Source organism: Agrilus planipennis, unplaced genomic scaffold (assembly GCF_000699045.2).
Source record: "Agrilus planipennis isolate EAB-ADULT unplaced genomic scaffold, Apla_2.0 scaffold21, whole genome shotgun sequence".
NCBI classification, from domain to species: Eukaryota; Metazoa; Arthropoda; class Insecta; order Coleoptera; family Buprestidae; genus Agrilus; species Agrilus planipennis.
Window position 1 is genome coordinate 1,136,273 of NW_020439030.1, and position 27,776 is coordinate 1,164,048.

The 27,776-nt window shown below is 33.5% G+C and overlaps 1 protein-coding gene and 1 long non-coding RNA gene across 2 annotated transcripts in view; one reads left to right on the top strand and one right to left on the bottom strand.

Moving 5' to 3' along the window:
• Positions 1-23,490, bottom strand: part of LOC108740637 (head-specific guanylate cyclase) — a 209,841-nt gene extending 186,351 nt beyond the window's left edge. The window contains exon 1 of the mRNA XM_025976525.1: positions 23,082-23,490. Within this exon, the coding sequence (XP_025832310.1) occupies positions 23,082-23,270 (189 nt within the window). The 5' untranslated portion in view covers positions 23,271-23,490. The remainder of the gene's footprint in view (positions 1-23,081) is intronic.
• Positions 1-27,561, top strand: part of LOC108740692 — a 33,197-nt gene extending 5,636 nt beyond the window's left edge. Inside the window, exons 2-3 of the long non-coding RNA XR_001938394.2 lie at positions 27,167-27,294; positions 27,370-27,561. This is a non-coding gene — a long non-coding RNA (uncharacterized LOC108740692). The remainder of the gene's footprint in view (positions 1-27,166; positions 27,295-27,369) is intronic.
• The last annotated feature ends 215 nt before the right edge of the window (positions 27,562-27,776 follow it).

Below are 27,776 nucleotides of genomic sequence, written 5' to 3' on the forward strand. Positions count from 1 at the left end.
TGATGATAGTGGGGTCTTATATCATCATGTAATAATTAAGAAACTTGAAATAATTTTTAAAGAAACATGTCAAAATTGAGATTATTACAAGTTACCTAATAAATTTTAGTATTTCTACGGCAAATTCAGTCATTTACAATCGAAGAATGTAATTTTTGCGTTTCAGTTTTCTCCGCGTAGATGTACCGTAATTTTGGTTTTAAGAAACGACGATTGATTTGGACAACACAGTTTGGAAACTTATTAGTTAATGGAGTGTTCGTTCCACGTTCCCTTAGGCTTAGACGACAGTATGCCGTCATGATATCGAACCGTTTCTTTTGCGAACAGTCGTATCATAAGCTCCTTATCGAAAATGAGGAACGGAACAAACGCTGCCTGTCCAAAGAAAAAGAAGAAGTAATTTCTGATAACCAATAAAGGACATCGGATATTTTTCCCAAAAGTTTTATCCACACAATGTTCTACCGACGACTTTTTATGTAAAATACTTTTATTTAGAATTAAGGAAATACAGGGACGTCTTTCATAAGTTTTATTGTCTCAACAATATAACTTCGGTCGATACGGCCTGGTTTGTTTCAATCAACTCATTAATTATTAATCTCTACAAATAATAAGTAAATTTCAATACTCAAATAAGTGTACATAAATAATTTAGTTACAATTAATTTTTCCAACATCTGTTACTTCGATCTCTTTAACCATATTTGTAGTTATTAATATTAAAGATTGCTTTCAGAACATACCGCTCTATTATAAATAACTGACTGGAATTTATAGCTTTTTGTCTATCATCGGAAATTTCGGTAAAGTACAAAATACCGTCTAGCATTCTTGGTTGCTATATGTACAAGGGCTCGATGTACCGAGCGGCATGGAATAGAGGTTTAAACCATTGCTTACCATTCGGGAGGACACCGGTTCTATTCCGGGTCCGTCTGCCTTGGTCCAATTTTTCTGTGGTTTCCTTGGATCACTTAGGCAAATGCTGGGGCAGTAATATTCCATAGATAATCTTTCAGTCTCTTCTGTCTTCATTTCATCCGTCTCAACTTTCTCACCCGAACCACAACCCACCCATTCCCACGATTCCTGAAAGCAAGCTGAAGAAGGCCTTCCGCCCTACCTTCCGGTGTAGCCCGGAGGGACTGCCCGCCCACCAGCATTAGTGACTGGTAGGAATGAAACACCCAAAGGGTTATCCATGTGAATACATAATAATCAGCGCGTTTTCATACCGACAACTAATTCCCAATAATGTGCAATGTAGACTATTTCTTGTACAGTATAAAAGCTTTGTTTTAGTCTTCCCAATTAAGTATGTATCGCAGTTCACGTGCATGACATATCGCTGTAATACATAATTCGCGAATGGCAAGTTTTTTTACTCATGGTCGATAATAATAATAATTTTGAAGTTTTTTCTTATATACGAATTTTGAGTATTTTTTTAAAAAAGAGAAACTTTGAACGTCGTTTGTTAACTAAGTTCGGAAATTTATCGTTTTATGATTGTTCTTTTCTCTGATGCTTGTGGGGTTTTTGGGGCAGATTTGCTGGTTACAGGAGTCGACGATACTTTTAAATGTTGTTGAGATTATTCATACATTCGGTTAGCGACTGCAGTCATGCGCACAAGTATTTTTTATAATATCTGTTTCCGTTGTAAACTTTACAATTTAATTAAATTATTAAAACAGCAATGATGCGTTATTTTATTTTAAAGAACTTGCTATGTCAAATTAATTTGGAGCATAACCTGTGTTTATTCGTCTGATTTTCATTACCGATTTGGTCGGTAATTTGCTGAGACTGCCTATGGCGTGCTGATGAGATCAAATAAATCGAAATCGCGATCTATATTCCATAAAATGCTGAATAAGGACTTATTCCATTCACATTAAAAACTCAGTGCTTATATATTAATCTTTCTAATAGTTTGTTTTTTTAATACTTTATGATAACCTTTTCTTTTGAAGAAGCCTTAAGAAGACAATGAAATTGTAAACTATTAAAAATACTAAACTTCTGTTGATTTTGACACAATGGATTTTTATTTTTATCTATTTTTTAATTCACATTGTAAGGACTGTATATTAATTTTATTTGTGTTAAAATTCAGTATATCTACATTAAACCTAATAATTTTGACACTGCAAATAGTAGAGTTCCAAGTATGTTATAACAAAAACTTTTATTACAGCAAATCTTTTAACTTGTCCGAATGATCGAACCTTTAGGGAAGGTATAGCTTCAGTTTAGAAAACAAGAGAATTAGAGAATTCACATTTTTACGTTTGTCGCATCGACATCACATAAACTGCTTTTTAAACTAAACTTCGGTCATCAAGTAGCATTTTTATCGTTATTAACTTCATAAGTTATATTTATTAAGTTTTAGTTTAAGCTTATAAATATAGTTTTTTGCTGTGGTGTTCCAACACTACCCAGTCGTACCGACGGCTGGGTGTCTTTTGAAGATTTCCCCTCTTCCACGAAAACATTAAAAAAAAAATGTGGTGTTCGAATTTTATTTCTACAATAAGTCTTGGATGCCTGGTGGTAGAACACACATATTTAATACATTTGGGGATTGATGAATGGGGTTGAGTTCGGATAGAAATTTATTTTGTAGATGCTTTAGTTAAATAGTCAGTTTCGTTGTCTAATATTCCAATCAGAACCGATTACATTTGTTAGTTCGAAGACGTAAGAAGTTATATTGTTTTTTGGCAATAACTTATTTCCTAATATGAATAATTTCAATTTCAAGAATTTTTTATAATTACTCACTGTTTAGATGAGACATCATCACGATTTTTAGTTTCCGACTAATTGACGCGGTAACCACGGAAATATGCGGTTCAACTGGAACTAGGTACATTAATTCGTGAAGTAGCAGTGAATTTAGAACTTTACCTGTCATTTTTAATTAATTAAGCAACATTTCAACTTTTCTTCTTTGATCTTTTAATTAAATCAAGTGCTGTGTGTATATTTGGTTTGCCTCCTTTATAAATGTAACCTACAGCAATGTTTTCTTTTAATTGAAATTATCTTATTTCGGGAAATGTTTAGACCTTTTTATTGCATTTACTGTGCGAAGAAAATTGCTTTCATTTCTTCAATAAAAAAAAACTAATATGACTGGACTAGTATACATTCAGTTGCCTTGAGTTTAATAATGTTAATTGCATCTCCGATATATAGATTGTGAAGTAGCGATGACAATAAAGTTTTATTTTCATTGTTCGTGAAGTTGATTAATTTGAAACAGTTTCTAGAATGAATTTTATATTAACCTTTGTTTATATGAATGTAGTAGAAAATAAAGTGAAGGTGTTTACTACCTGTGGGGATTTTTGGTAAATTTACGACCTAAGTTATGATGATAGTGGGGTCTTATATCATCAAAGAAAATTGTCAATTTTGTGGGCAATCCCGCAACGGTGTTTCGCACACTACCGTTTATGAATAACAATGACTTTAGTAATGGCTTCGAAATGTGAATTGAGCAGTGGAATATTTTGTGAGACAGTTAACTTTTATGGCACACTTTGTTCGGGTTGTTTTTTGGAAAAACGGATGCGGGTTGACAGCTTAAGTTCTTAAATTTATCAAAAAGAAAAAAATAAAAGACGGTTATGATGAAATAAATGAAAGAAGGAGCGCAAAAAATGTTTCGTTATTTGTCATGAAGATTGGTCCTTAATTTTAAATGCTGCCCTGTGGGCTCTTTCTCATATAATATTTATTTGGACGCTATATAAAAAACAAAAGATATACAGCAGTAGCGAGCGGCGATTGTCAAATCGATCGATTTAATGGGTTTTTGTTAATTACAGTGGCAAATTCGGCCGGAAAAGTTTCGTAGCTTTTAAATTGTACCTCTTCCTTCTCTCCTCTCTTCTAGTTTTGGTCTCGTTGTGTGTTCTGATGTTGAGGTGGTTAAATAATAGAATGCGGAATAAATGATAACAAACTTTAATAAACAAGAACGAAAAATGAAGACTAGAATTAAGATTGTAGAATGGTGAAGTTTAAATTAGGAACGATAAGTCAGAACTCATTTTAGTTTTTGAAAAGAGATCGTAAGAAGGGTGATAAGGAGGAGTTAGAAATAAGTTAATGAAAGTAGGGAACCAATAAGATACTAGTAAAATCTGGAAATTTAGTCTAGAAGAAATACTGAGAAGTTAAGTTTGACCCCAAATCACCGAAGAAACTGACCATAAAACTGCAATTAGGAAAAGTAAGGATTGTAATCGTCATGCATTTAGTATATAAAGTTGAATTGTTAAAAGGAATGATAGGAAAGTACGTAGGCAATTAAATAGTCGTTTAGCTGAAGAATAGGTATAGAGCAGGTATAGAATAGAGTAAGTCTAGAAATAGAATTATAAGAAAAGAATATTTACACAATAATAATACAACAATACAGAAATTCCAAACACACAAATACAAGTAATAAAGTTTTCACAGACATACCAAAAGATATATACAACCACATACTTAATACTTCACTCTAAAAAAATAATTATTTTCTTAAAAACTATCAAATAGCCACATAGTAATCTTTCATTCTTTCTGTATGTTATTTCTTTCTTTCCTCGGTCCACTTAGCTCCAGTCTTCTTTTTTGGTTTTTCTTGAAAACCCTTGAATTTTCTAATTTTCTCTCTGAATTCTTGTCTTCTCTCCACAAACTCTCCAACAATTTTCATTTCTTCCATGTTTCTTCTGACCTCCTTGATCCATGCCATCTGTAGTTGAATATTCTATTCGTCAGTCTTTCTTCATCCATTCTCTTAATGTGCCTGTAGAACGTCACTCTTCTTCTCCTCATTGTATCTGTTATTCGTTTTTGTTTTTGCATAGATCTCTTTGTTGCTTCTCCGTTTCCATTTTCCATCTTCATACTTTGGTCCCACGATTTTCCGTATAATTTTTCTCTCCCTTTTTTCTACTTTGTCTAACTGTTTGGCCGTGTTTAGTGCAAGGCATCCTAAGGCATAAAGGCCCTCTGGCTTAATAATAGTATTGTAGTGCCTTAGATTTGCATTTATAGACTTCTTACTATATAGATTTTTTGTCAACTGAAATGCCAGTTCCATTTTTCTTGCTTTTGCTAGGACTGCTTCTTTGTCCAGGGTATTTGGTTTAATTATTTCTCCTAGGTATTTGAACTTGGTAACCTACCCTAATTTTTCTATATTTTGTTGTGATTTACCTTGGTGCATCTTTTCTATTGGTCATGAATTCTGTCTATTCATATGATATTTGCAGTCCGGCCTCTCCGGCCGTCTCCTTCAGTATATTTATTTGTTTTCTTGCTTCATCCATATTTTCTGCTACTATTGCAAAAGCCTTGATGCTTTTTTTACGCTTTATTGAAAATGTTTTTATAGTTCGGCTAGTTTAGGAGATATTAGTGTGTGTTTTCGCTCTGATATTTCGGTAAACATTTAGTCTTTTCAATAAGAAAATAGTAAAAATAGTACCCTACGTTCCCCCAAGATTTATTAAAAGAAACAAATTAAAAAATGAATAAGATCATTCTCAAAACAAAGAAGCTTTGCATGAATGAGCCAACTCCTCACGACGTCTAACTTCCTCCGAGGGTTACTCTTCGACTTACTTATACTCATTAGGTCCTCTTTAAAATTGTACAGTACTCAGTACTCAAACATCGTGCCTTTCTTGATCGTCCAAGAGGTCCTTTTCTTTAAGCAACGATAGTAAACTTTATGATAGAATTGCGTCCGAGGATCTGGCTGCCACATATATAATTTCTTAAATCTAAGTAAATATTGTTTTATGACTATAACAGCTTAAAATTTAAACATTAAGAATTGACTTATTCTAAGTCACATCTGCATACTACATTTATTATTGAGATAACTGCTTCTTATAGGTACATAAATTATTTACCATTTTATGAAGAATTATGAAGGTAAAACGAATACTTCCTGATAATAATAAATTAAAGGTATTTGGGTGAAACAAATAAATCACTAACCGCACGTAACAATAAAACTAATGGCAATTGGATCATGGTCTTGATCCTGGTCTTGATGTATCGCTTTTAAATCAAATTAAGAAACCCCTAATACTCGTTGTCAGTATAACGCAATGTGAACTGCATAAAAAGCTATAAAACTGGAATAATGTTGAGTCGTTAAATAACCATTTCGATGTTTTTCAAATAAACGTGCTACTTTCACTATTGGAACTTGAAACAATCCGTACACCTCATGTACAAGGGATCTTGTTCCATGCTCAGTTCTTGAATGTATTCAGTGTATTACAATACACCAATTCATGTAGGTAACAGTTTATTGTTGTAAATGCACCCTGATATTTCAATAGTCGTTGTTGCTCCGGCAATAATACATTATAAACGTACTTATGAGACTTGAATTCTCCTCTGGCAAGAGCTAACAATAAGTATTACTTCACTTCATACAGTTTTCGAACAGTAAATTATTATCAAGTAACAATTTTTGGAAACACCGATTTTCAATGGCTATTCGGGGAACAATTCAACTGTCGTTTTAAATTGTTGTAATTTAGTTGTGTTCAAGGGGTGGAAAGGTCAAATAACGTTTTTCACGAAAACGTGCTTAATATTGCTTTTTTAGGCAAGCAATTTGCTCGATGATTAAGTTAATCCCAACTCACAAATTTAGGTATGTAACAGGCACAAAAGCCTTAGTAATTGTATAATTGTATTTGTAACGGAAACATGATGAGGTATAGATTTTTATTTTTGTAAGTAGATTGTAGAAAGGAAGTGAAGTTTGTCATAAAATAGTGGCATTTAGAGTTATTAATAAATTAATGGTTGATCACGCTATATCAAATAGTTATACTTTTTGCTATGATAATTATTATAAGGTCGTCAGTTCTAAGAATGGTTGTATACGCACCTTCACTTTTTCCTATCCTGAGCTAATCTTCGCATTTCCCTAAAACTAGAACATCCCGTATCCTTTACTATTTGCGAATAGTAATCTAACTCTTCTTAACTCCTATTTCTACCTCTAATATAACTTACTAGCCCTTCATGCCTGAGAAGGTGTCCTACCAACCTATCTCGCCTATTTCTTATTTACTTTTATGCAGTTCTCTGTTCTTCGATTTATTCTAATACCACTTCATTTCTAATCCTCTCTATCCACGGTATCCTCATCATTCGCTCACCGCGCTCCAAACATGTACTTTAACAATCTTTTTCAAATTTCTAAATTGACAGTTCGCGTGCATAGAAATGACTTCTTTTTCGACTAGACCATCTGCTATTCTCTGCTTTATATCCTTACCACTCCTTCTGTCTTGACTTATCTGACTTCCTAGATACTTAAAATCAGCCATTTTTTTTATATTCGCCATTTCCCTACTTTTTCTTTTGTAGTATTTTTGTTTTATTTCTGATTATTTTCGTACAGTATTGTTTTGTCAATACAGCTTCTGTTTTATTTAAACCTAACTCCTCCTTGCATATCTATGCATACCCTTCTTTTGCCCCTGTATATCTATAGCTGCAGTTGTACTGTCTTTAATGATGATCGTATCTTCGATGTATAAATAAAAAAGTAACGGTGATAGTGTGCATCGCTGTCCCTTCCCTTCCTAATATTTACTTATCTACGTTGCAGCCCCAGTTGTACAACTACCTGTTGCTCTTTATATCTCTTCTATCTTTATAACTCATCCCTACTTTTTTAAGTATGTTTAACATCTTGCTAATTGTTCTAAATGTCTCGCACCTTTCCGCGCCTCTCTTTTTAGTTGTGGTTACTACCACGTTTCGTTTATAATCCCCAGGAACTTTCCCCGTTTCGTAAATTGACTAGATAGCTTAAACGTACGATCTCTAACCTCTTGTCCAGCATCTTTTAGAATTTCCGCCTGTATCCCGTCTATACCTGGCGCCTTATTATTCTTCAAGTTTTTTAAGATATACTTAACTAAAAGTTAGCTGTGAAGTATTTGTTGAGTGCATAATTACGCACTTGAGAGATATTTGAGAGCATAAATAGATAATGCTAATTCCGCGGTAGGTACGTCTTTACTTACTAGTACCCCCACACTTGTGGGTAAATTGAATCCTTCATCTGATTTATTTAAAAATTTTTTTTCAATGTTGATTACGAACCTAATATTGATTTTTGGATTGACAATGTAAGGCACGTACCACCAAAGGTTGTTGTCGCGCTGCTAAATTACCATGCATATGGTTTTGTAAATCTAACAATGAAAAATCTTGCAAAATATATTAATACCCAACGACATTTGAAACTTCCCTAAGGGGAATAGGCGAACATTTGTTACTACTGGATATAGAACAAAAATCAACTATCTCTACCTAGCTCTTCATGCCTGAGGTGTCCCATCAACTATCTGGCCTATTTCTTGTTGACTTCTATAGCGCCTGCTAACCTCCTAGTCTTATAATATCTCCTCATTTCTAACCGTAATCTCCTCATCATTTACCTGTAACATCACATTTTAAATGCTTCTAACCTTTTCTTTTCCGCTACACCCACCATCGCATCGCACCCTTACAGAACCGTGTTCTAGACATACACCTTTAACAATATTTTTCCATTTTTAAATTAACAGAGGGTTAAAGTGATTTCTTTTTGTTATATTGTTTTACATATCTACTGCTCCTTTCATCCTAAATTATCTGACTTCCTAAATACCGAAAATAAGTAACTTCTTCTAATTTTTAGTCTTATATATTTGTTCTTTCCCTATTTTATCTCTCGTATGTCAATATTAACAATGGAGAAGATTTTTACCATTTTCTCCCGTGTGTAGCTATTACTATGATCCTAAGGTTTATCTTGACAACAGAATAGCATAATGTAAATCTCGTAATTAAATTTCCAAGTTTAATAAAATTAAACAGAAATAATAAAAAATACAAGAAATTGTTGGCTGAAGCAATAAGACGATCAAAATTAGCCAAATCGGAACTATATTTATCTCTGGTAAACAGGGTTTCTGTACAGACCATGCAAAAAATTACTTTCATTAAACATTTATTGTAAAATACATTGCTATCGATCATCTCTTCACACATTTGGAGCGACCTCGAAAAAACGTATAAAACTGACAAAATTGTATTGAAAGTAGCCACATGCAGTATTTCTTTACACCTCTGTAATTGTTTATGTACTGTTGGCAGTAATTTACATACGATTTAATTTTCACTTCCAGTAGCTAATTAAAACTGAAACAGCACGAGTTTTTGGTAGTGTCGTCGTGTTCTTTACTCATCTTAAGTAATTAAAATCATCATCAAGTGTGCAAGAAGTAGGTAAAGGTTGTGTACCTAATCTTGACATCTGCACTTTCGTAGCTTTGTTAATTGTTTCCGTATTCAATTGCTTGTTTATTGAAAACTCGAAATTTTTTAGATTTCTTACAAAGAATCGTATTATGTCCTTTTCATTTTCTAAGAACATACTTTTTGTATTTTGTAGACTTTTCCTTAAATTTAGAAATTCGAAAAAGATTGTTAAAGGTATATGTTTGGAGCGCGGCGCTGTACGGGTGCGAAACATGGACGGTGGACACTGCGGAAAAGAAAAGGTTAGGAAAGGCGGTGTTACAGGCATTTCGGAATTTTATTATTATACTTTATAAAAAATACCTCGGCGGTATTGACAAAACAGTATTGTATGGAAATAAATAAAAGTAAAACAAAAATACTGGTACGCAAGGGAAGAAAAGTAGAGAAGCAGCGAAAATAAAAACAGAAAACGAAAAATTAGAAGAAATGGCTGATTATAGGTATCAGGAAGTCAGACAAGTCAGGATGGAAGGAGTAGTAGAGACATAAAGCAGAGAATAGCGTAGGGTCGAATTGCCTTCAATAAAAATAAGTCACTTCTATGCTCGCGAACGGTTAATTTAGAAATTCGAAAAATATTGTTAAAGGTGTATGTCTGTAGTGCGGCGGTGTACGGGTGCGAAACATGGACGGTGGGCGCAGCGGAAAAGAAAAGGTTAGAAGCGTTCGAAATGTGGTGTTATAGGCGAATGCTAAGGATACCGTGGATAGACAAGGTTAGAAATGAAGAGATATTATAAAGAGCAAGGGAACAGAGAACTCTATAGAAATCAATAAGAAATATGCGAAAGACGTTGGTATGACACCTTCTCAGATATAAAGGTCTAGTCAGAGACATATTAGAGACAGAAACGGGAGTTTGGAGTCTTAGGACTGACGACCTTATGATGATGAGACTTTCTCCTGTTCAACACAAATGTTGATAAGAGGGATTTTATTGGAACATAAAATATCTTATTGACGGGAAAATACTTCTATTTAGTTGCATTTCTGCCGACATATGTCTGCTACATTATAATAAAACGTTCTAATAAACAGAATTTCATTTCAGATAAAGCGATTCTATGAGAAATTTATAACGAAAACATGTAACACTTGGTAAGTATTTCTAACATTGTACCATCATCAATCGATAGTGTTTTTGGAAATATATTATGGTGTTAGTTTTTCATTAATTAATTGTTTTGATATGAAAATTAGACAGAATCGAACAAAATCAGAATAATTAAAATGGTAATTAAATACTTATATCAATTATCCTAACTAATATTATAAATGCGAATATCGGTTTGTTTGTTTATTTATTACCATTTCACGCCTTAACTACCCAACCTATCATCATGAAATTTTGTATACACATTGTCAGGGGTAGAGGAAAAGCTCATAGGGTACCTATTATACAGTATAGCAGTATTAGTATCTACCAAGGAGGAGTTATAGATAGTTTAGCTTAACTAAAATAGAAGCGATATTGACAAAACAGTACTGCATGAAAATAAATAAAAATAAAACAACAATACTGGTATGCAAGGGAAGAAAAACTAGGGAAAGGAAGAATATAGAAATAGGAGACGAAAAATTATAAGAAGTGGCCAATTTTAGGTATCTAGGTAACCTGATAAGTCAGGACGGAAAGTGTAGTAGGGATATAGCGCAGCGTCGAGTCGTTTTCAATAAAAAGAAGACACTTCTATGCTTGCAAACGGTTAATTTAGAAATTCGAAAAAGGTTGTTAAAGGTGTATGTTTGGAGAACGGCTCTGTATGGGTACGAAACATGGACAATGGGCGCGGCGGACAGATAAGGTTAGAAGCATTCGAAAAGTGGTGTTACAGACGAATGACGAGGATACCGTTGATAGATAAGGTTAGAAATGAAGAGGTGTTAGAAAGAGTAGGAGAACACGGGACTCTATGAAAGTCAGTAAGAAATAGACGAGATAGGTTAGTAGGACACCTTCTCAGGCATGAAGGTCTAGTCAGAGACATATTAGAAGCTGAAACGGAAGTTATGAGGGGTAGAGGTAGACCTAGATTAGATTACTTTTGGCAGTTAAGGATGTGAGTTGTTCTAGTTTTAGGGAAATGCGAAGATTAGCAGAGGGTAGGAAAGAGTGGAGATACGTGTCCAATCAGTCTTAGGACTGACGACCTTATAATGATGATGATTTTTCTTTGTAAAAGAAAACTAATGTATGCAGTGAAGAATTAGAGTCAATCTAGTAGGAGTTTAGAGTTGTTTATCGTTTGAAAAACAACAACCAACGTTTCGCGCAAGTTTTTGGATTTCTTCATGGCTAGTTTTTAAAAGTAAAAAAGTGAAGCAAAACTCTTTAGCTTATAAAGCTAGTGCTGTGGTCAATTTTACACCTTGACTACTGAATCGAAAATCATAAAATCTTTTAGACACATTGTCAGGGGTACAGAAATGTACATAGGGACCTATTATCCTGAAAAGACAGTGTTCAAACACTAGTTTTCTGTGGTCAATTTCACACCTTCACTGAATAGATCATCATGAAATTCTGTAGACACATTGTCAGGGTTACAGAAAACCATAGGGTGCCTTTTATCCAGAAAGAGATAAAAAATTAGTTTTATGTGATCAATTTTACGTTTTTTCCACTCAATCAAACATCATGAAATTTTATAGACACATCGTCAAAAATACAGAAGAAAACATGGGATATCTTTTATCCAGAAAACAATACTGCCGACGGATAGAAAAAATCTTAGTTTTATGTGGTCAATTTCACACCTTATCTACTAAATCGATCGTCATGAAATTCTGTAGACACATTGTCAGCGGTACGGAAAAGCATATAGGGTACCTTCTATCCAGAAAAGTACTGTTCCCAAGGGATAGAAAAAATGGTTTATGTGGTCGATTTTGCGCTTTAACTACTCAATCGATCATCATGAATTTTGTAGGCAAATTGTCAAGGGTACAGAAAAGCACATAGGGTAAATTAGTTTTATTTTGGTAGTTGATGGTCCTTGACATGTATTTAGGACATTAGAGCGACCGAAGTCTATGTAATGTTTACAGAATCTGTACTTAATTGCAAATATTACTAAATCAACTACATATCCTTTTTAAAAATTACCTGATTCAAAAGAATATTTAATGCTAAATGTGTAATTGGGTTGATTTTTTGATTAAAAAACATTTTTTGAAATTACTTTGAAGATTCACTGTTACTTTATTCTGATTAATATTTAACAGGTGCTTTCTGCCTACGATAAAATGCGTAATTCTTTCTGTGTTATCCAATACTTTTTTTTAATTTTTAGTTGAACAAAAATTTAATTAACTTTGTTTTAATAAAAAGAAAGCTGTTTTGAGAGGTGAAGGAAAAGACTTAAATTTCGATTTCCTTTAGCCGTAATTACGGGAGAACTTGAGCGTATCTGAAAATATTGCTTTTTCGTTAATATTTCAGTAATTAACTTTCACAGAATGTTCAGGAGTGCTCCTTTGTCGCACTTTTGATTGAAATTCCTTGTCGCGTTAAGTGACGATTTGGCCCTCACCAACACGAGTTGTGAATATTTTTTAAACGTAGTCTACAAATTCGCTCGTTTTAAAACAGCATCTATACAAAGTTAAATTAAATGTAAATTTAATGCTTTCCACTTGTCCATTCCATTTAGCCGATGCGAATAAAAAGAATGAGATAAAACAGACGTCTCTACTAATACAGACTTAATTTGATTTTGTTGAGTGTTTTCTTCTTATATTGATTACTAAAAAAAGTTTTACAATATTGAAAAATTGACAAGAATAATAACATTAAATGTCGGGGTCAGAAACTGTCAAAAAAAATAAAATTAATTTGTTAATGCATTTGATATAAAGTCTGCTTTTACCAATAATGAATAAAGCAAAATACGAATTAAACGAAAATTATTAAATTATAATAAATATTATCACCTGAGGCCACCCAAATTTGGACGGTAAATACTGTTGTTGATGCTGCATGACATTTCATACATTCCATTTATGGAAGGCATTGTTCAAATAATCCTGTAACCTAGAGATGCACCGGATAGTAATTTTGATCGGTACCGTAAAACCGAGCACTCGGCAAAACCACTAAGGTTAATGGTTCATGTCTTCGTTCTGGGGTATTTCCATTAAATACCACCCTTACCATCGTCCTGAACTACATTAAGTCCCGTTCAAAAAGCCGTTTAAATATTAAACCATCGTAATTTTTAATTCTCCAATCTGTAAGGTGACAAAATCATACTAATCATAATTTATCGTTAATCAGAACCTGACATAAACTTTTAAAAAAACTTTTGGGTGTTTTATTCCCACCAGCCTGTAATGCTGGTGGGCGGGCAGTCCCTCCGGACTACGCCGGAAGGTAGGGCGGATAGCCCTCTTCAGCCTGCTTTCAGGAATCTTGGAAATGGGTGGGTGGTAGTTCAGGTGAGAAAGTTGAGACGGACGAAATGAAGACAGAAGAGAATGAAAGATTATGTGTGGAATATTACTGCCCCAGCATTTGCCTAAGTGATCCAAGGAAACCACAGAAAAACTTGGACCAAAGCAGTCGGACCTGGAATCGAACCGGCGTCCTCCCGAATGCTAAGCAATGGTCTTTAGGCCATGCCGCTCGGTAAACCTGATATACCTACCAACAAGCGATAGAAATTGTAACAGCTCGACCATAATGATGAATTTTTGTTCATGAGAAAAATTAGTCACAAGAACTATATCAAAATAACAAATAATTTTGGATAGTAATCAATAAGTACGTAATACCTATTCCAATACCTTCTCAATTATCAATTTTCATTAACTATGTTTTTATTGAACTTATTACATTATTATTGTTGATTATTTGTTGTTTTTTTTTTGGTAGAATTACCCAGCACTGGCGGCGTCATTATTTAAGTTTTAGACTGTACTAGTCACTGCTTAGAGAATGCAGAAATTTAAGTCTACCACAAAATTAGCAATTTTTAACTAAACCTTCTAATCAAATGATAACATCCTGGATATCTAGACTATGCATAAAGAAGTCTTACATCTATTAAATAGACATTTTAATAGTCAGTTATTTCCAGAGTGTTGTCTATTATTATCAGCTATCCCACTTGCCGCATTTCAGCTACAAGGTAAAAATAGTTTTTTATTGTTTCCATTCGCTAAAACATTTTAATTAGTTCGGATGAAATATTACAAAACCTTAGCCATTTAATATTTTATAACCAATGCGTGCAATTTTCGACCATTAAGTATGTACATCACGGCTCACTGAGAGACTGATAAACACACAAATCTTCCTAAGGTACAAATTAGAGCATTTTACGCATGCAGTGAAAAATTCTAGGCTAATGACTTCAGTTTTATTTTTTTATCAGTTTGTCAATTAACCTTAGCCTAAAGGTATACATATGTCGTCGCGGACCTTTTACAGGCCTTTTTAAGATCTACAGCTTTTTCTGGAGAAACAATTTATATATATATACCCTTAAGGCATTCACTCGACCGTTTTTTCGTCGCCTTACATAGCAAAATTGATTTGAACGAAAAGCTCTTTTATTTTTCGGAATCATGTACAGTCTAAGTCCACCCGGATGATCCCTTGTAATTATCGGTGAAGTAATTTTTGAGATCAAAAGAGTGGTTTTCGAAATTATTTTCTTTATCCAAACTTTATCTCTTATTAATATCAGTGTACATTTATAAGCAAATCTTTTAAAAATAGGTCTTCTATAGCAACATCAACTTTATCTAAGTTTTTAATTTCTGCTAGTGATGAGTAAAGCACGATCAAGACCAAGACTGTCCCAGAATTAGTATTAGTGTTGCTTATTCGCTGTTGGTCTAGATAAAAATTCTCAGTCTCTCAGAGTCTTTCAGAGTCTTTCATCGTCTCTGAGAGCGTCTCTCACAGTCTTTCACAGTCTCTCAGTTATTGCCTACGTGCTTTTATGGATCTCTCACAGTCTCTGTATGAGAGACTCGAACGATAAAATTGTTCATTCATTCACTCGTTCAGAGATTCGAGTCTCTCGTTCACAGACTGGATACGAAATGAGGATCTCTCTATGAGCGACTCGAGTCTCTCGTTCAGAGATTCGAGTCTCTCGTTCAGAGACTGGATACGAAATGAGGATCTCTCTATGAGCGACTCGAGTCTCTCGACAGTCTCTCTCAGCGATGCCAGACTCAATAAGGAAACCATGAATAAGGAACTTTTACTGTATTCGATTATCTCTTTTCACTTTGTCTGTATTAGCCATGAAGCATTTCCTAACTTAACAAGGGCGTGTTCAAAACACAGCAAATAACATCAGTCTCAAGTTGAAGCAAGAAAGAAGATACGTCCTTTCTCACAAATAATTTATTGCGGACCTAGACAATTTTGATCGTCCTAACTATATATACAAACACTAATTTACAGACAAAAAGAATAGAGAATAATTCGGAAAAAGCAAAACCTAATTTGCCCTTCCTTATTAATTTTTTCTACGAATATTTTAGTGTTAATCAATGCAAATTGTGGAGGTTAACGAGACACATTACTATGTCGAATTTCAAATTCTTTCTAAAAAAATTGGTCATAACAGATGCACAAACGGCACGGAACCTTAACAAGCGATTTTGAACAAAACGTTTTTGAATATAACACGGTAGAAAATTTATGCTAAGCAATTTCCTTGAGACGGAAATAATCAATTTATTCATTCTTTGGTTTTTCAATAGAAGGAACGTGTTTGAAATTGTAATTTGAGAGGTAGTATGCAAATAAGTGCGGAATTTACTTAATGGTTAAGAACGAAATATTTTCTTCTAAAGGAAGCGTTTTTTTTTTTTCACATAATTGCAACAAAAAAATTATTTTATAAATTGATATTTTACTTCTCGGTATGTGTTTTTAATAGAGGATTCTTTATTTAGTTTTGTTAACTAGGTATAAAGAGTTACGTCAATTTCAAGCATCGTAATCACGGTGGTAGTCTTGCTATAGGGACAGGAATTCTTACAAAAGCTATTGCTGTATAAACAAGCTGATAGCCGCTATCGTGCTGTTGTGACAACGCTCCCTTAAGTCTAGTTTAAGTCTATGTATCGTTGATAGTACTATCTTTTGTTTTAGGGTATTTATAGGATAGAATTAAAAAGAATATTCTAGACAGTGAAGACAAAAATTTAAAACAAAAACTAGAAACGAACAACACAGAATTTCATTGATAATACAATTTAAGGTAAAAGTAGCTATTACTTACAAGAAATAATTAAATTTTGGTGAAAAGAAGACGAGGGCACGAACACGATTTGAAATTGAAACGACATTGAAAAAGCTTCAGAAAAAATTAAATTCGGTAGGTAATAAAAATAATAACAGAATATTTACAATACCATTGTAGCGAGCACGACTGTGTTTGTGTGGAATCGGACATACATGTGCGTGAACGGCTTATCGATTCGCCGACTAGCCGCGGACGCCCTTCTTCATGTACACCGTATTTGTAAATGTGTGTGTCTTACCTGTTTTCGGGGAGCAGTTAAACAGTTCAAAGAAAAAATAAACTATCCGGATGTTTCCAGAAAGTTCCCGAAAGTAAACAAAAGATTATTTAAAGGAAGAGACGATCGCCGAGAGAGAGAAAATATAAATTGACCGTTGCAGAAGTGAATCCAGAAATAAATGGCGCAGTGACAGCAGTGAAATAAATGGCGCAGTGAGTAGAGAAATATGAACAGTAGTGTAAATAAATAGAATAATTCATAACCTAAGTTTAGTAATAATTTAATAGTGCTTTTAAGTTCTTTGATAATTAGTGTAATTAAATAGTTTTTGTCGTCGTCAGTTTTAGAAGTTAATTTTGTTAAACCCACGATCATTACACTATATTTGTCTGTCACGAATCCAAGTATTGAATTGTAGAATAGAAAAACTCACTACAACAGTACATGTAAGCACATTGCAATTCGCATATAGTGTAAACATCAAAATTCCCTAAACCAAGTCTACTCTTTCGCATACGGTATACATAAAATAGGAACAAAATTACGAATACGTTTCATAATTAAATTAAGTTGCTTGTGAGTGAAGGGTGGATTTTATTGTCACCTTTTTATCGAAGTAGTTGGTAATGAAGTAATATCTTGCAAACCATTTGAAACTATTTGATGACTATTTTGTTAGCGCTCAACAATTTAATTAAATGAAATTTGTTACGAACAGTAACGACCAATCAAATAGTAGACGTAAAGGAAAGCCATACAGGTTGAGTTCTTAAGTAGTAAAAAATGAAAAGCTAATAAACTGTGTAAAGGCCCATAAATAATACGTATGAGAAATTGCTAAGCGAAGATTTTTACTTACTACTACATTTAAGAGCAATTTCGTAAATCCTGTAAATTGGTGGATTGATGGATAATGTCGGCGATAGAATCAAGAAGATTAAACAAGAATAAAAACCACATAGGGACGCTTAAAAAGTACGGAACAAGCCGTAAGAGCGTCCCTAATTTTACATTGCAGTTCGCTGCGTAGTAAGCAGTAAGCATCCGATTTCCCGCAAGGATTTTGGTTACTTCTTGTGTTTGGCGGCCGACAATATCAAGAGATAGATCAAATCAAAACAAACCTAGACGCGTGATCACCGACCAGCACGTGGTCAGAGTGTTCCTTATTGGTCAATCCGGGGGTTGTGGTTCATGCTTATGGCTATTGTGAATTTCCAGGGTGGCATTTAGTCATTTAGTGCATCGTGGCATTTCGGAATTGTCAAACATTTCATACTTTATAAAACATTCTTCGGCGGTATTGACAAAACAGGATTGTATGGAAATAAATAAAAGTAAAACAAAAATACTGGTATGCAAGGGAAGAAAAGTAGAGAAGCAGCGAAAATAAAAACAGAAAACGAAAAATTAGAAGAAATGGCTGATTATAGGTATCAGGAAGTCAGACAAGTCAGGATGGAAGGAGTAGTAGAGACATAAAGCAGAGAATGCTCGCGAACGGTTAATTTAGAAATTCGAAAAATATTGTTAAAGGTGTAGGTCTGGAGCGCGGCGGTGTACGGGTGCGAAATATGGACGGTGGGCGCACCGGAAAAGAAAAGGTTAGAAGCGTTCGAAATGTGGGGTTACAGGCGAATCATGAGAATACCGTGGATAGAGAAGGTTAGAAATGAAGAGGTATTAGAAAGAATAGGAGAACAGAGGGCTCTATGGAAGTCAATAAAAATAGGCGAGATACGTTGGTAGGACACCTTCTCAGGTATGAAAGTCTAGTCAGAGACATATTAGAGGCAGAAACGGGAGTTAGGAGGAGTCGAGGTAGACATAGATTATATTAGTGTTCGCAAATAGTTAACGATGTGGATTGTTCTAATTTTAGGGAAATGTGAAGATTAGCTCAGGATAGGAATTCAAATTAATTGAAAAAAGCAAGATATTCATTTGTCGGAGAACAATAAATTCGATGTCTTTCAATATTTACCGTCACGAGAAGTAGTAAAAGTGGTTATAATCGCATTGTTAACTTTATTTATTGTTAAGTTTATGTATTTATTTTATTATTAACTAATGTTATGTTAAATTGTTAGATCCGTAAGAATATTAAAATAGTTTCAAAAGTTTGTCATATAAGTACCTACTGAAAAAATTGCCATGACGGTTTTAATGTAAAATGTTCGAAGTTATTAACGAATATAATAAATTGTGTATTACGACTAATGTAGGTACCACCATGCTGTAATTTTAAGGAAAAATAACAAAATTGAATATAATACTTTCGTTTTAATGTAAAAATTGGAATTATTTTTTATAGTGTGTTGTTTTAAGTACGACCCTGTTCAATGTTTCAGTGTCCTCTTAAAAGAATGTACTATAGATGCGCAGTCGATGATCACGTAGCAACCCTTGCGTTTTCTATTCTTTATTATTCATGACGTTTTTTAGTTTTATTCGCTTCAGGTTAAGTTTTTGTTCCTACCTCTATTTCTTGGATGAAACTATAAAATTGTTCATGAATGAAATTACCTCAAATTCAGAGAAAGTGAAGGAAATAATAGTAGAGATGAGAAAACGAACAAAAAGAGGCAAGTAGGAGCTGAGAGTAGGATCATTTGTTATGTTTTAATAAGTTTTGACCATTCCTTTTTTTTTTTCTTTGTCAAGTTTAATGCTTCGCTACATGAAAAAAGGAAAAACGGAATCCTTATTCATAAGACCATCACGTAGTTGTCGATTCTGTGTTTATGTGATTCTAAACAGCTGTTTTACTAAGATCATTTGACAAAGAAAGATGAAGTTGACTGTAGGTTGACGTAAAACAGATTCTTGGTGTGAACATTTGAAAAAATACCTCCCCGGAAGTTTTAGGGAGAGAGAAACCAATACGTATTTTAAATATTGTCTAATATTAAATGCCATCGAATGTTTAAAATATTTAATATATAGAAGTATCGGATGTTGAAGTTATAATAAATCAGAAATTCTCTTTGAAACATAATTCAACCTTCGATTTAATAAATCAAGAAATAAAAGAAAAACATTCAACTGAAAATCGAAAACTAAATTAATCAACTACTGTCACTGAACAAATTGGATTAAAAGGGAAAAATCGCCAATGAATTTTGTTGCTGTGAAAGTTTAGATACGAATTTACTTTTTCATTCTGGTTTAGAACTTACCCACTCATTCAAACAATTTAAATGTAACAAGGAGTCGATTGAAGATTACCAGGACAAAATGGAGGGTCACCGTCACATGGATGCTTTTGACGATTTATTTACGTTCTGTGGTGTATCGACGCCGACGCTATGTAGGGTATTGGAATTTTATCTAGCTGTAATGAAGTAGAAATATCTGAAGCAACTCGTTTGAAAATATTACGCGAGAGATTTTGGAAAAACGAAATGCAGGAGAAATTGATTACTTGATGCTGTAGTAAGGTATAAGAAAAACGCATGATAAATGAATATATGTACATCTAAAGCATTTGCTGATAGTTTGATATAATCCTGAAACTAAGTGTTGAATTCATTGAATTCGTTCTTATTTGGCCGTTTTGGGATATAGCGGTTTATTATCCTAGCCCTTGGACTGTCAAAAGCGTCTGAACGAGAGACTGGAGTCGCTCATAGAGAGATTCTCATTTCGTATCCAGTCTCTGAACGAGAGACTCGAGTCGCTCATAGAGAGATTCTCATTTCGTATCCAGTCTCTGAACGAGAGATTCGAATCTCTCAATTTTTCAGCTTTATTCATTGTCTCTCTGTGAGAGACTCGAATCTCTGAATTAGCAATTTTATCGTTCGAGTCTCTCATACAGAGACTGTGAGAGATCCATAAAAACACCTAGGCAATAACTGAGGGACTGTGAAAGACTGTGAGACACGCTCTCAGAGACGCTAAAAGACTTTAAAAGACTCTGAGAGACTGGAGAGAGACTGAAAATTTTTGTCTAGGGTTCGCCCCTGATTAAAATTCAAATATGTATTAAGAAATAGCCTTGAAACATATATTTCTGGGAAACCTAAGCAGCTACCGTTATCACCCCCTTGGAGGGAAAATACTAATAGAAAGACGAGACAATTTTAAATGTTGAATAAAGCATTGCACTTAGAGCAGTCAAAGGTATCAGTCAACAGTAAAAACGTAATAAACACTAAGTATATATCAAATAATGTAGTGGATAATATTTCTTAATGATAGATGTCGTATGATGACATGAAGGCGCTCAATGAGTAATGATCGTGACTTACTTTATAAAAGTTTAGTAGAAATAAGTAAAATGTTTACAAAAGTTAACTTCTGTTGTGCTGCCGCCGACAGACGAAATGAAGACACAAAGAAAGTGAATAGGTGAAAGAATACTATTGATGAACAGTGTCTACTGATATTTACTAACTAAGCAGATGAAGGTGAACTTATACTACTGTATGTAAATATATTCAGTGTAACATTATGCATTAGTTTTAGAAGCAACATCCAAATACGTACCTGGTAATTAGAGAAATAGAAAAGCGGTAGAAAATCTGATAATTTACCCAGTCAATTCCAAATTGAGCAAAAAATAGTTTCCAAGTATATAAACCCATTACGCGTTGATTATAACGGGAACTGTATCAACATGTCTTGCCTTAATTCACGAAATTAATAGTTCCCGAAGTAGTAGCAAGTGTATACATAAAGTTCCCTGTGACTTCCGTTTGAGCACTTTAACTCTTTAGATGTTAAAACAGACATGAAGCGATTTCGTCAGCTTCTCTTAGTAAAGTTTTACAAGATTGTACCGTATATTTTGTATGCTGCATTATAAAAGCCTACTTATATATGTAGCCCTCTACCTGTTATACATGCATTAACTACAGATAGGTGAATAAAATGAACTACTTATAAGACACTCTATTCAGTTTGTTACCTTATAACCCGATTATTTACATCACCATAAATTTATATCGCTGATTATTTATTTTATTATATATGAACTGCTTTTTATGTCGTATGAAAAATTCCTAATTGTTTCCAGAAACTTCTTGTAAATTCTTTTTTGTCTAGCATTATGTTCGTAAAATTTAGTCAAACTTCGCGATGTGCAAGCTGTTGTTTGTGTGTATCAAATAAACCGCCGTATCGATTGCCGTATGCGGCACTCATTCATAGCGAAGCTTTTAATTGATACTAATTACAGGGTGCAGGTTTCCCAGATGTTGTTACACAATAAAGTTCGGGGTTTTAGGCATCACAAGTTGTGTTATTGTGGTCGAGAACGAAGCTTTGGTAACACATATTTGTGTCAGTGCAACCCCGGAATTCCTCATATACAGTGTCTTCCATAAATGTTTAAGGAAAAACTCAAAATCTAAATAATTAAGAAAACAAATTATGTAGAACCCGAACTATTACTCATAGCAATAATCCATTTACTTTTTTCTCGAAGTGTCAGAAAATTATTTTTATTGTTTAGTTTTTGAAAAACATTTTGGAGAAATGAAGGTAATAATTTTACAGTACTTACCTATCTATGTATTGTAATAAAATTTATGAGCATTTATGAATTTTTGTACACAAACCAGACAGAATATAGTATAAATTGTTAGGTGGAATCATGTACATAAGTATTACGTCACTATTTAGCACTAATTGTAAATACGTTTAAAAAAGTCTTATTTCTAACATACGAAGAAGAAAAAGCATATTTTTAACTTGAATACATATCTTTCGCAGCAGTTACTTTTATTTATTCAGTGACTTCAAAAGACCTTTGTTCCATTTTTCAGTCAGAAATTTTTACTTTGGTATCTTTGAGGTCTTTTAAGATCAAATTTGTTTGAATTTGGATAAGAAATTGTTTTTACATTTCTCCTGTGCTTATATATAACTGTTAAACGTTTTATTTTTTTATTTTGATGGATGTAGTAAAAAATACGTATTTTTCTTTTGGAAGGGCGTATTTTATTAGGACAAAACAAAATTTGATGTGTTATTTCCTTGTAAAGTAATAGCATATTTAGGCAAATGAAAATAATGACAACAATAATTGTACTATTTTATTGCTTACAGTGTATATTAATACAACACGATGTTATTAAAGTGTTATCCATGAAATGTTTATATTTTATTAATGGCCATTAATAAAAGTTTCCTGTGGAAAAACACATTTACGGATGATTTGAAAATCTTCTTTGTTTATTGCATACAATGAGGACGAATGAATAGAAAAGTAAACTTACGGGGGGTGAAGTCAGTAAGCGAAGAGCAGCAGCTAACCGTTTAGAGTTTAAAGTGCAATTGTCTTCACCACCCTCCTCGTCCATAGATGCAATTTGAACCGAACACTGTCTTGTAACAGGAGACTTTTTTGCACCCCTCTCATTCGATCCATTACCTTTCGATGGTAAACGAAACGGGCACGAAGCCATTTTTCACTTTATTTCGAAAATTTACTCATGAGTTCAAAACAATTTCAAATTATTTCTGCATCTGCATTGTTACTTGTAAAATTTTAACATTGACAAATAGAATCTGTTTTAAGTAAGATCTGCAAGCGAAAAACAATTATCGGATCTTTTAAACGAAAATTTTTTTCGTTGTCGCGTATTTCGGGAAATTTTCGTCGCAAGTAAGGGAAACCGGGAAAACTTGGCGCAGATTCTCCTCGCGAGTGTGGTGCATTACTGAAGGCAACTGGCCAGATTTTAGCGGCACCTTACGCCCGCGCAGCTTGTATGTGGCCTACTGTTCATCGCTTTTTGCCAACACCTTCACCAAAAGATCAAGGAACAATTATTGCAGGCGTTGTCTTTCAAAGAACGTAATTGGCGTAGTCAATTCTTATTAAGCACACTCCTTAACTTACCTTTGTAATAAGAAATTATTAAAAATTACGACAACGATTTAAATTAATTAATTTATAGAGATAAATATCGCCTAACATTTCATGCATCATCGTCATCATAAGGTCGCCAGTCCTAAGACAGGTTAGACACGTACCTCCACTCTTTCCTATCCTGAGCTAATCTTCGCATTTCCCTAAAACTAGAACATCCCACATCCTTAACTATTTGCGAACAGTAATCTAACCTAGGTCTAACTCTACCCACTCCTAACTCCTGTTTCTGCCACTAATATGTCTCTGATTAGACCTTCCATAGAGTCCTCTGTTCTCTTATTCTTTCTAATACCTCTTCATTTCTAACCATTTCTACCCACGTTATCCTCATCATTCGTCTATAAAAGATATGCGTATTTCTATAATGATGTCAAATGTAAAATTTGACAACGAAATTGACTGAATAGCAAGAACAAAAATGGATGAAAATAATTTGTTGAAAATTCGGTCATAGATTTTCCAAAAAAATTTTTGTGTAAGTGGAATACCATGGTTACACAGTATCCGTAAATTTCTAATCAGGTCACTGGTACAAAGTTTGCTGATACAAATTGTTTACTTAAAAATGCAAGCTACCACCCACTTATCTACTGTGTCAGTAGGTCAATTAGCAACCGTTTAACTAGTGGAATCGATAATTGTAAGAAATTAAGTTGGTAGTCGTGAGTCGAACTCATGATGACCATGATGCAGGGTGGTGAGACGGCGTATCGTCTTCACTTATCCTATGATGGTTACCTGCCATTTCTACGTCCCCCAGTTATCTAATAAAATAGGCTAATATTATTATTATATTTTTGAATTATTAATCAACTATAATTAAACTGTTGACAAGTTATTCTAAATTATAAAATCGCTTTTAATATAATAAAATCGAAGTGGTCTCTATTCAGTCGAAACTGCCACACGCGGATTGCGATTTCGATCTTTTTGGATCTCATCATCTCTTAACAGCGCAAACACCACAAATGGCGCGTTAAACGCCATCTGTAGTACGATGCTACATTTTAAGATTACGTATGCTCCAACAAGGTCCATTCGACAGAATACAGACCACTTCGAATTATTTTATTCGATTATAGTAACGTGCCTATCACGTTGAGTTGGCTACACCGGGATTAGTTTCAGCAAGTAGATATCCATATATTTAAACGGACCTTGTTGGAGCATACGTAATCCTAAAATGTAGCAGCGTACTACAGATGACGTTTACCGCGGCGTTTGTAGTATTTTCTAATTCGCTTTTAATATAATATTAAATTGACTATATGCCAAATAAATTAAACAGATAAATTCGCTTCTGTGTGACACTGTATCAAACATAAGTACATGGTAACTGCTTTATAAATTGTTTGAATTTATTCTATCTATGTTAAGGTAAAACTTTTGTGTATTTTAGGAATTTGTAGGGTTTAAAAAATGTAAAAATTTACGTTTTACTCCCACTTTCAATAGCAGTAGGATTTTGTTCTTCCTCTAATTGTAAGCAAACTTCCACCCTAAATAATTGGCTTTTGAGTTATCGCTCTAGACAATAATTGCCGGAATGTAAATGGGTAAATAAATATCGCGCTTGTCATCAAATCCAATTATTTAAAATTAATGTTCCAACAAGTGAAATAACGGTGATTACCTTAAAAAATAACATAAACTCTTGTGTGACCTAAATATGCTTCAGAAAGTCAAACAATCAACTTTGTCTTGTGTTTAATACGGTAATTACACTTTTTACGGGCGGCATGAGAACTTCATTAGAATAAAAAATTAGTCCTCAAAACATCAGATAGAATTTGTGACGCGTTTTACTCAGAAACTATCATGCGGATGTGGTGAACAAACGTAAGACCAAAACAACACTAATACAGTCTTGATATTGGTCTTGGTTTAACACATTTTGGTCTTGTTCTTGCGAGACTTACTGAATCAATTTAGAATTATTAAAATTATAAGTATTATAAGCATATCCAAAAAGGCTCCGTTTGTTCTATTTCAAGATTATCCTTACATTTGCGAAATTTTGACATATCATTTCAAGGAGACAGCAGCTAAAAGGAACATTAAATTGTTTTCTCTTTTGATTTAAATCTACAAAATTACCATAACGATAAGGACATTCAACAGTTGGAGCATTCATTCGGGTACCCTGTAAGTACTTTGTTAATGAAACAATGTACTTTTGTTAATTCTATTGTGTTTATTTCAGAGCATTTTTCAAACTATTCTTATTTAATTTTATTATACAAAAAAACTGTTTGTTTATATTTACTCACATAAAATTTTCATTGTTACTTCATTATCATCATAAGGTCGTTAGTACTAAGACTGGTTGAACTCGCACCTCCACTCTTTCCTATCCTGCGCTAATCTTCGCATTTTCCTAAAGCTAGAGAAACTCACATCCTTAACTATTTGCGATCAGTAATCTAATCTAGGTCTACCTCTACTTCCTCTCCTAACTTCCGTTTCTGCCACTAATATGTCTCTGACTAGACCTTCATGCCTGAGAAGGTGTCCTACCAACTTATCTCGCCTACTTCTTATTGACTTCCATAGAGTCCTCTGTTCTCCTATTCCTTCTAATACTTCTTCATTTCTAACCTTCTCTATCCACGGTATCCTCATCATTCGTCTGTAAAACCACATTTTGAACGCTTCTAACCTTTTCTTCTCCGCTGCGCCCGCTGAAAAAAAAATGAAAATAACTATATTTAAATTAGTACAAGTGCACACCAAATTAAAGGTTTATAGAGAACTCGCCTAAATATATATATGTTGAGGTGATAAAATATGTTAACTTGATCTAGATGTTGGCGAGACGATGGATGAAATTGTTCTCTTCTAAATTTACTAATATTCTCAATATCTAAATTCTTATCCCTACTAGAAAAATGAGCCAGCCGAAACTGCTTCAAGTTGCATAACTATTGTCAGGGTAGTGAACTTTACCAACCCTGGAAATACCGAATGGTAATGAGCCTTTTTGGAACAGGCAATAAATGTGATAAAGTTTCTAGGTACCTGCACAAAAATAGTGCAGGAATTAAACAGAGTTTAGAAAAATTTGGTGAAGGCAGATTCTTGAAATTACAAGTAATAATATTGAGAACTGATTTCGGATAATTGATACAAATAAACAAATATACAATTATGATTAAAATATTCTAATCTTGGCATTTTCGAAAACTAAAACAACCTGCATCCTTAACTATTTGCTAACAGTAATATAAACTTTTATCTTTCTACCTCTGCTCCTTTTCTGATTTTTGGAATAGTTTGTTTAATCACTCAAATAAACACAAATTGAGCGCTGTCAATTAAACCTTTTTTCTAATACTTTAAATTTTTTTGATATGTATTAGGAATTTTCTACATTTTAATTGCGTAACACCTTTATAATATAATATACAATATTTTCATTGTTTTCAGTTTATCGGCGCTCCACTTTTCATGATACTTCGCTAGGCACTTGACATTGGCCTGGTCGAAGCTAAAAGGAAAGTAGAAAATAAAGCGGTTCCGATCGAAGACAGACATGTCATCAGTTTTCTCCTTCGGTACGTACCTACAAACACGTATATGTTTATGCTATATCCGTAAATACTTGGTATTATTCCATGCTTTTTCATCAGTTTTTAGGTCACGTCAAACTTTATTGTAATTTCAAGTAGTTTGACTAACAACAAGTAAATATCGAAATAGATATAGCTTCTTCTATAATTTGGATTAAACTCGAAATGGTAAACGTTAGTTAGCAACACGGAGAAAGGTAAATTTTTATGACAACGCAAAAATTAACAATTTTCGGTAGTAAGAAAATTTGTCGTAGAAAGAGTAGAATTTATTAGGTAACTTGTAATAATCTCAATTTTGACATGTTTCTTTAAAAACTATTTCACGTTTTTTACTTATTACAATTAAATTTGTACTATCAACTAAAAAACATAGTAAATTTATTTCTACTGGGATTTTATTTTTACAAATTCGGGTCCCAATTGTGATTTTTATTATCTAGAAATAAGAAAAATAAAATTACTTT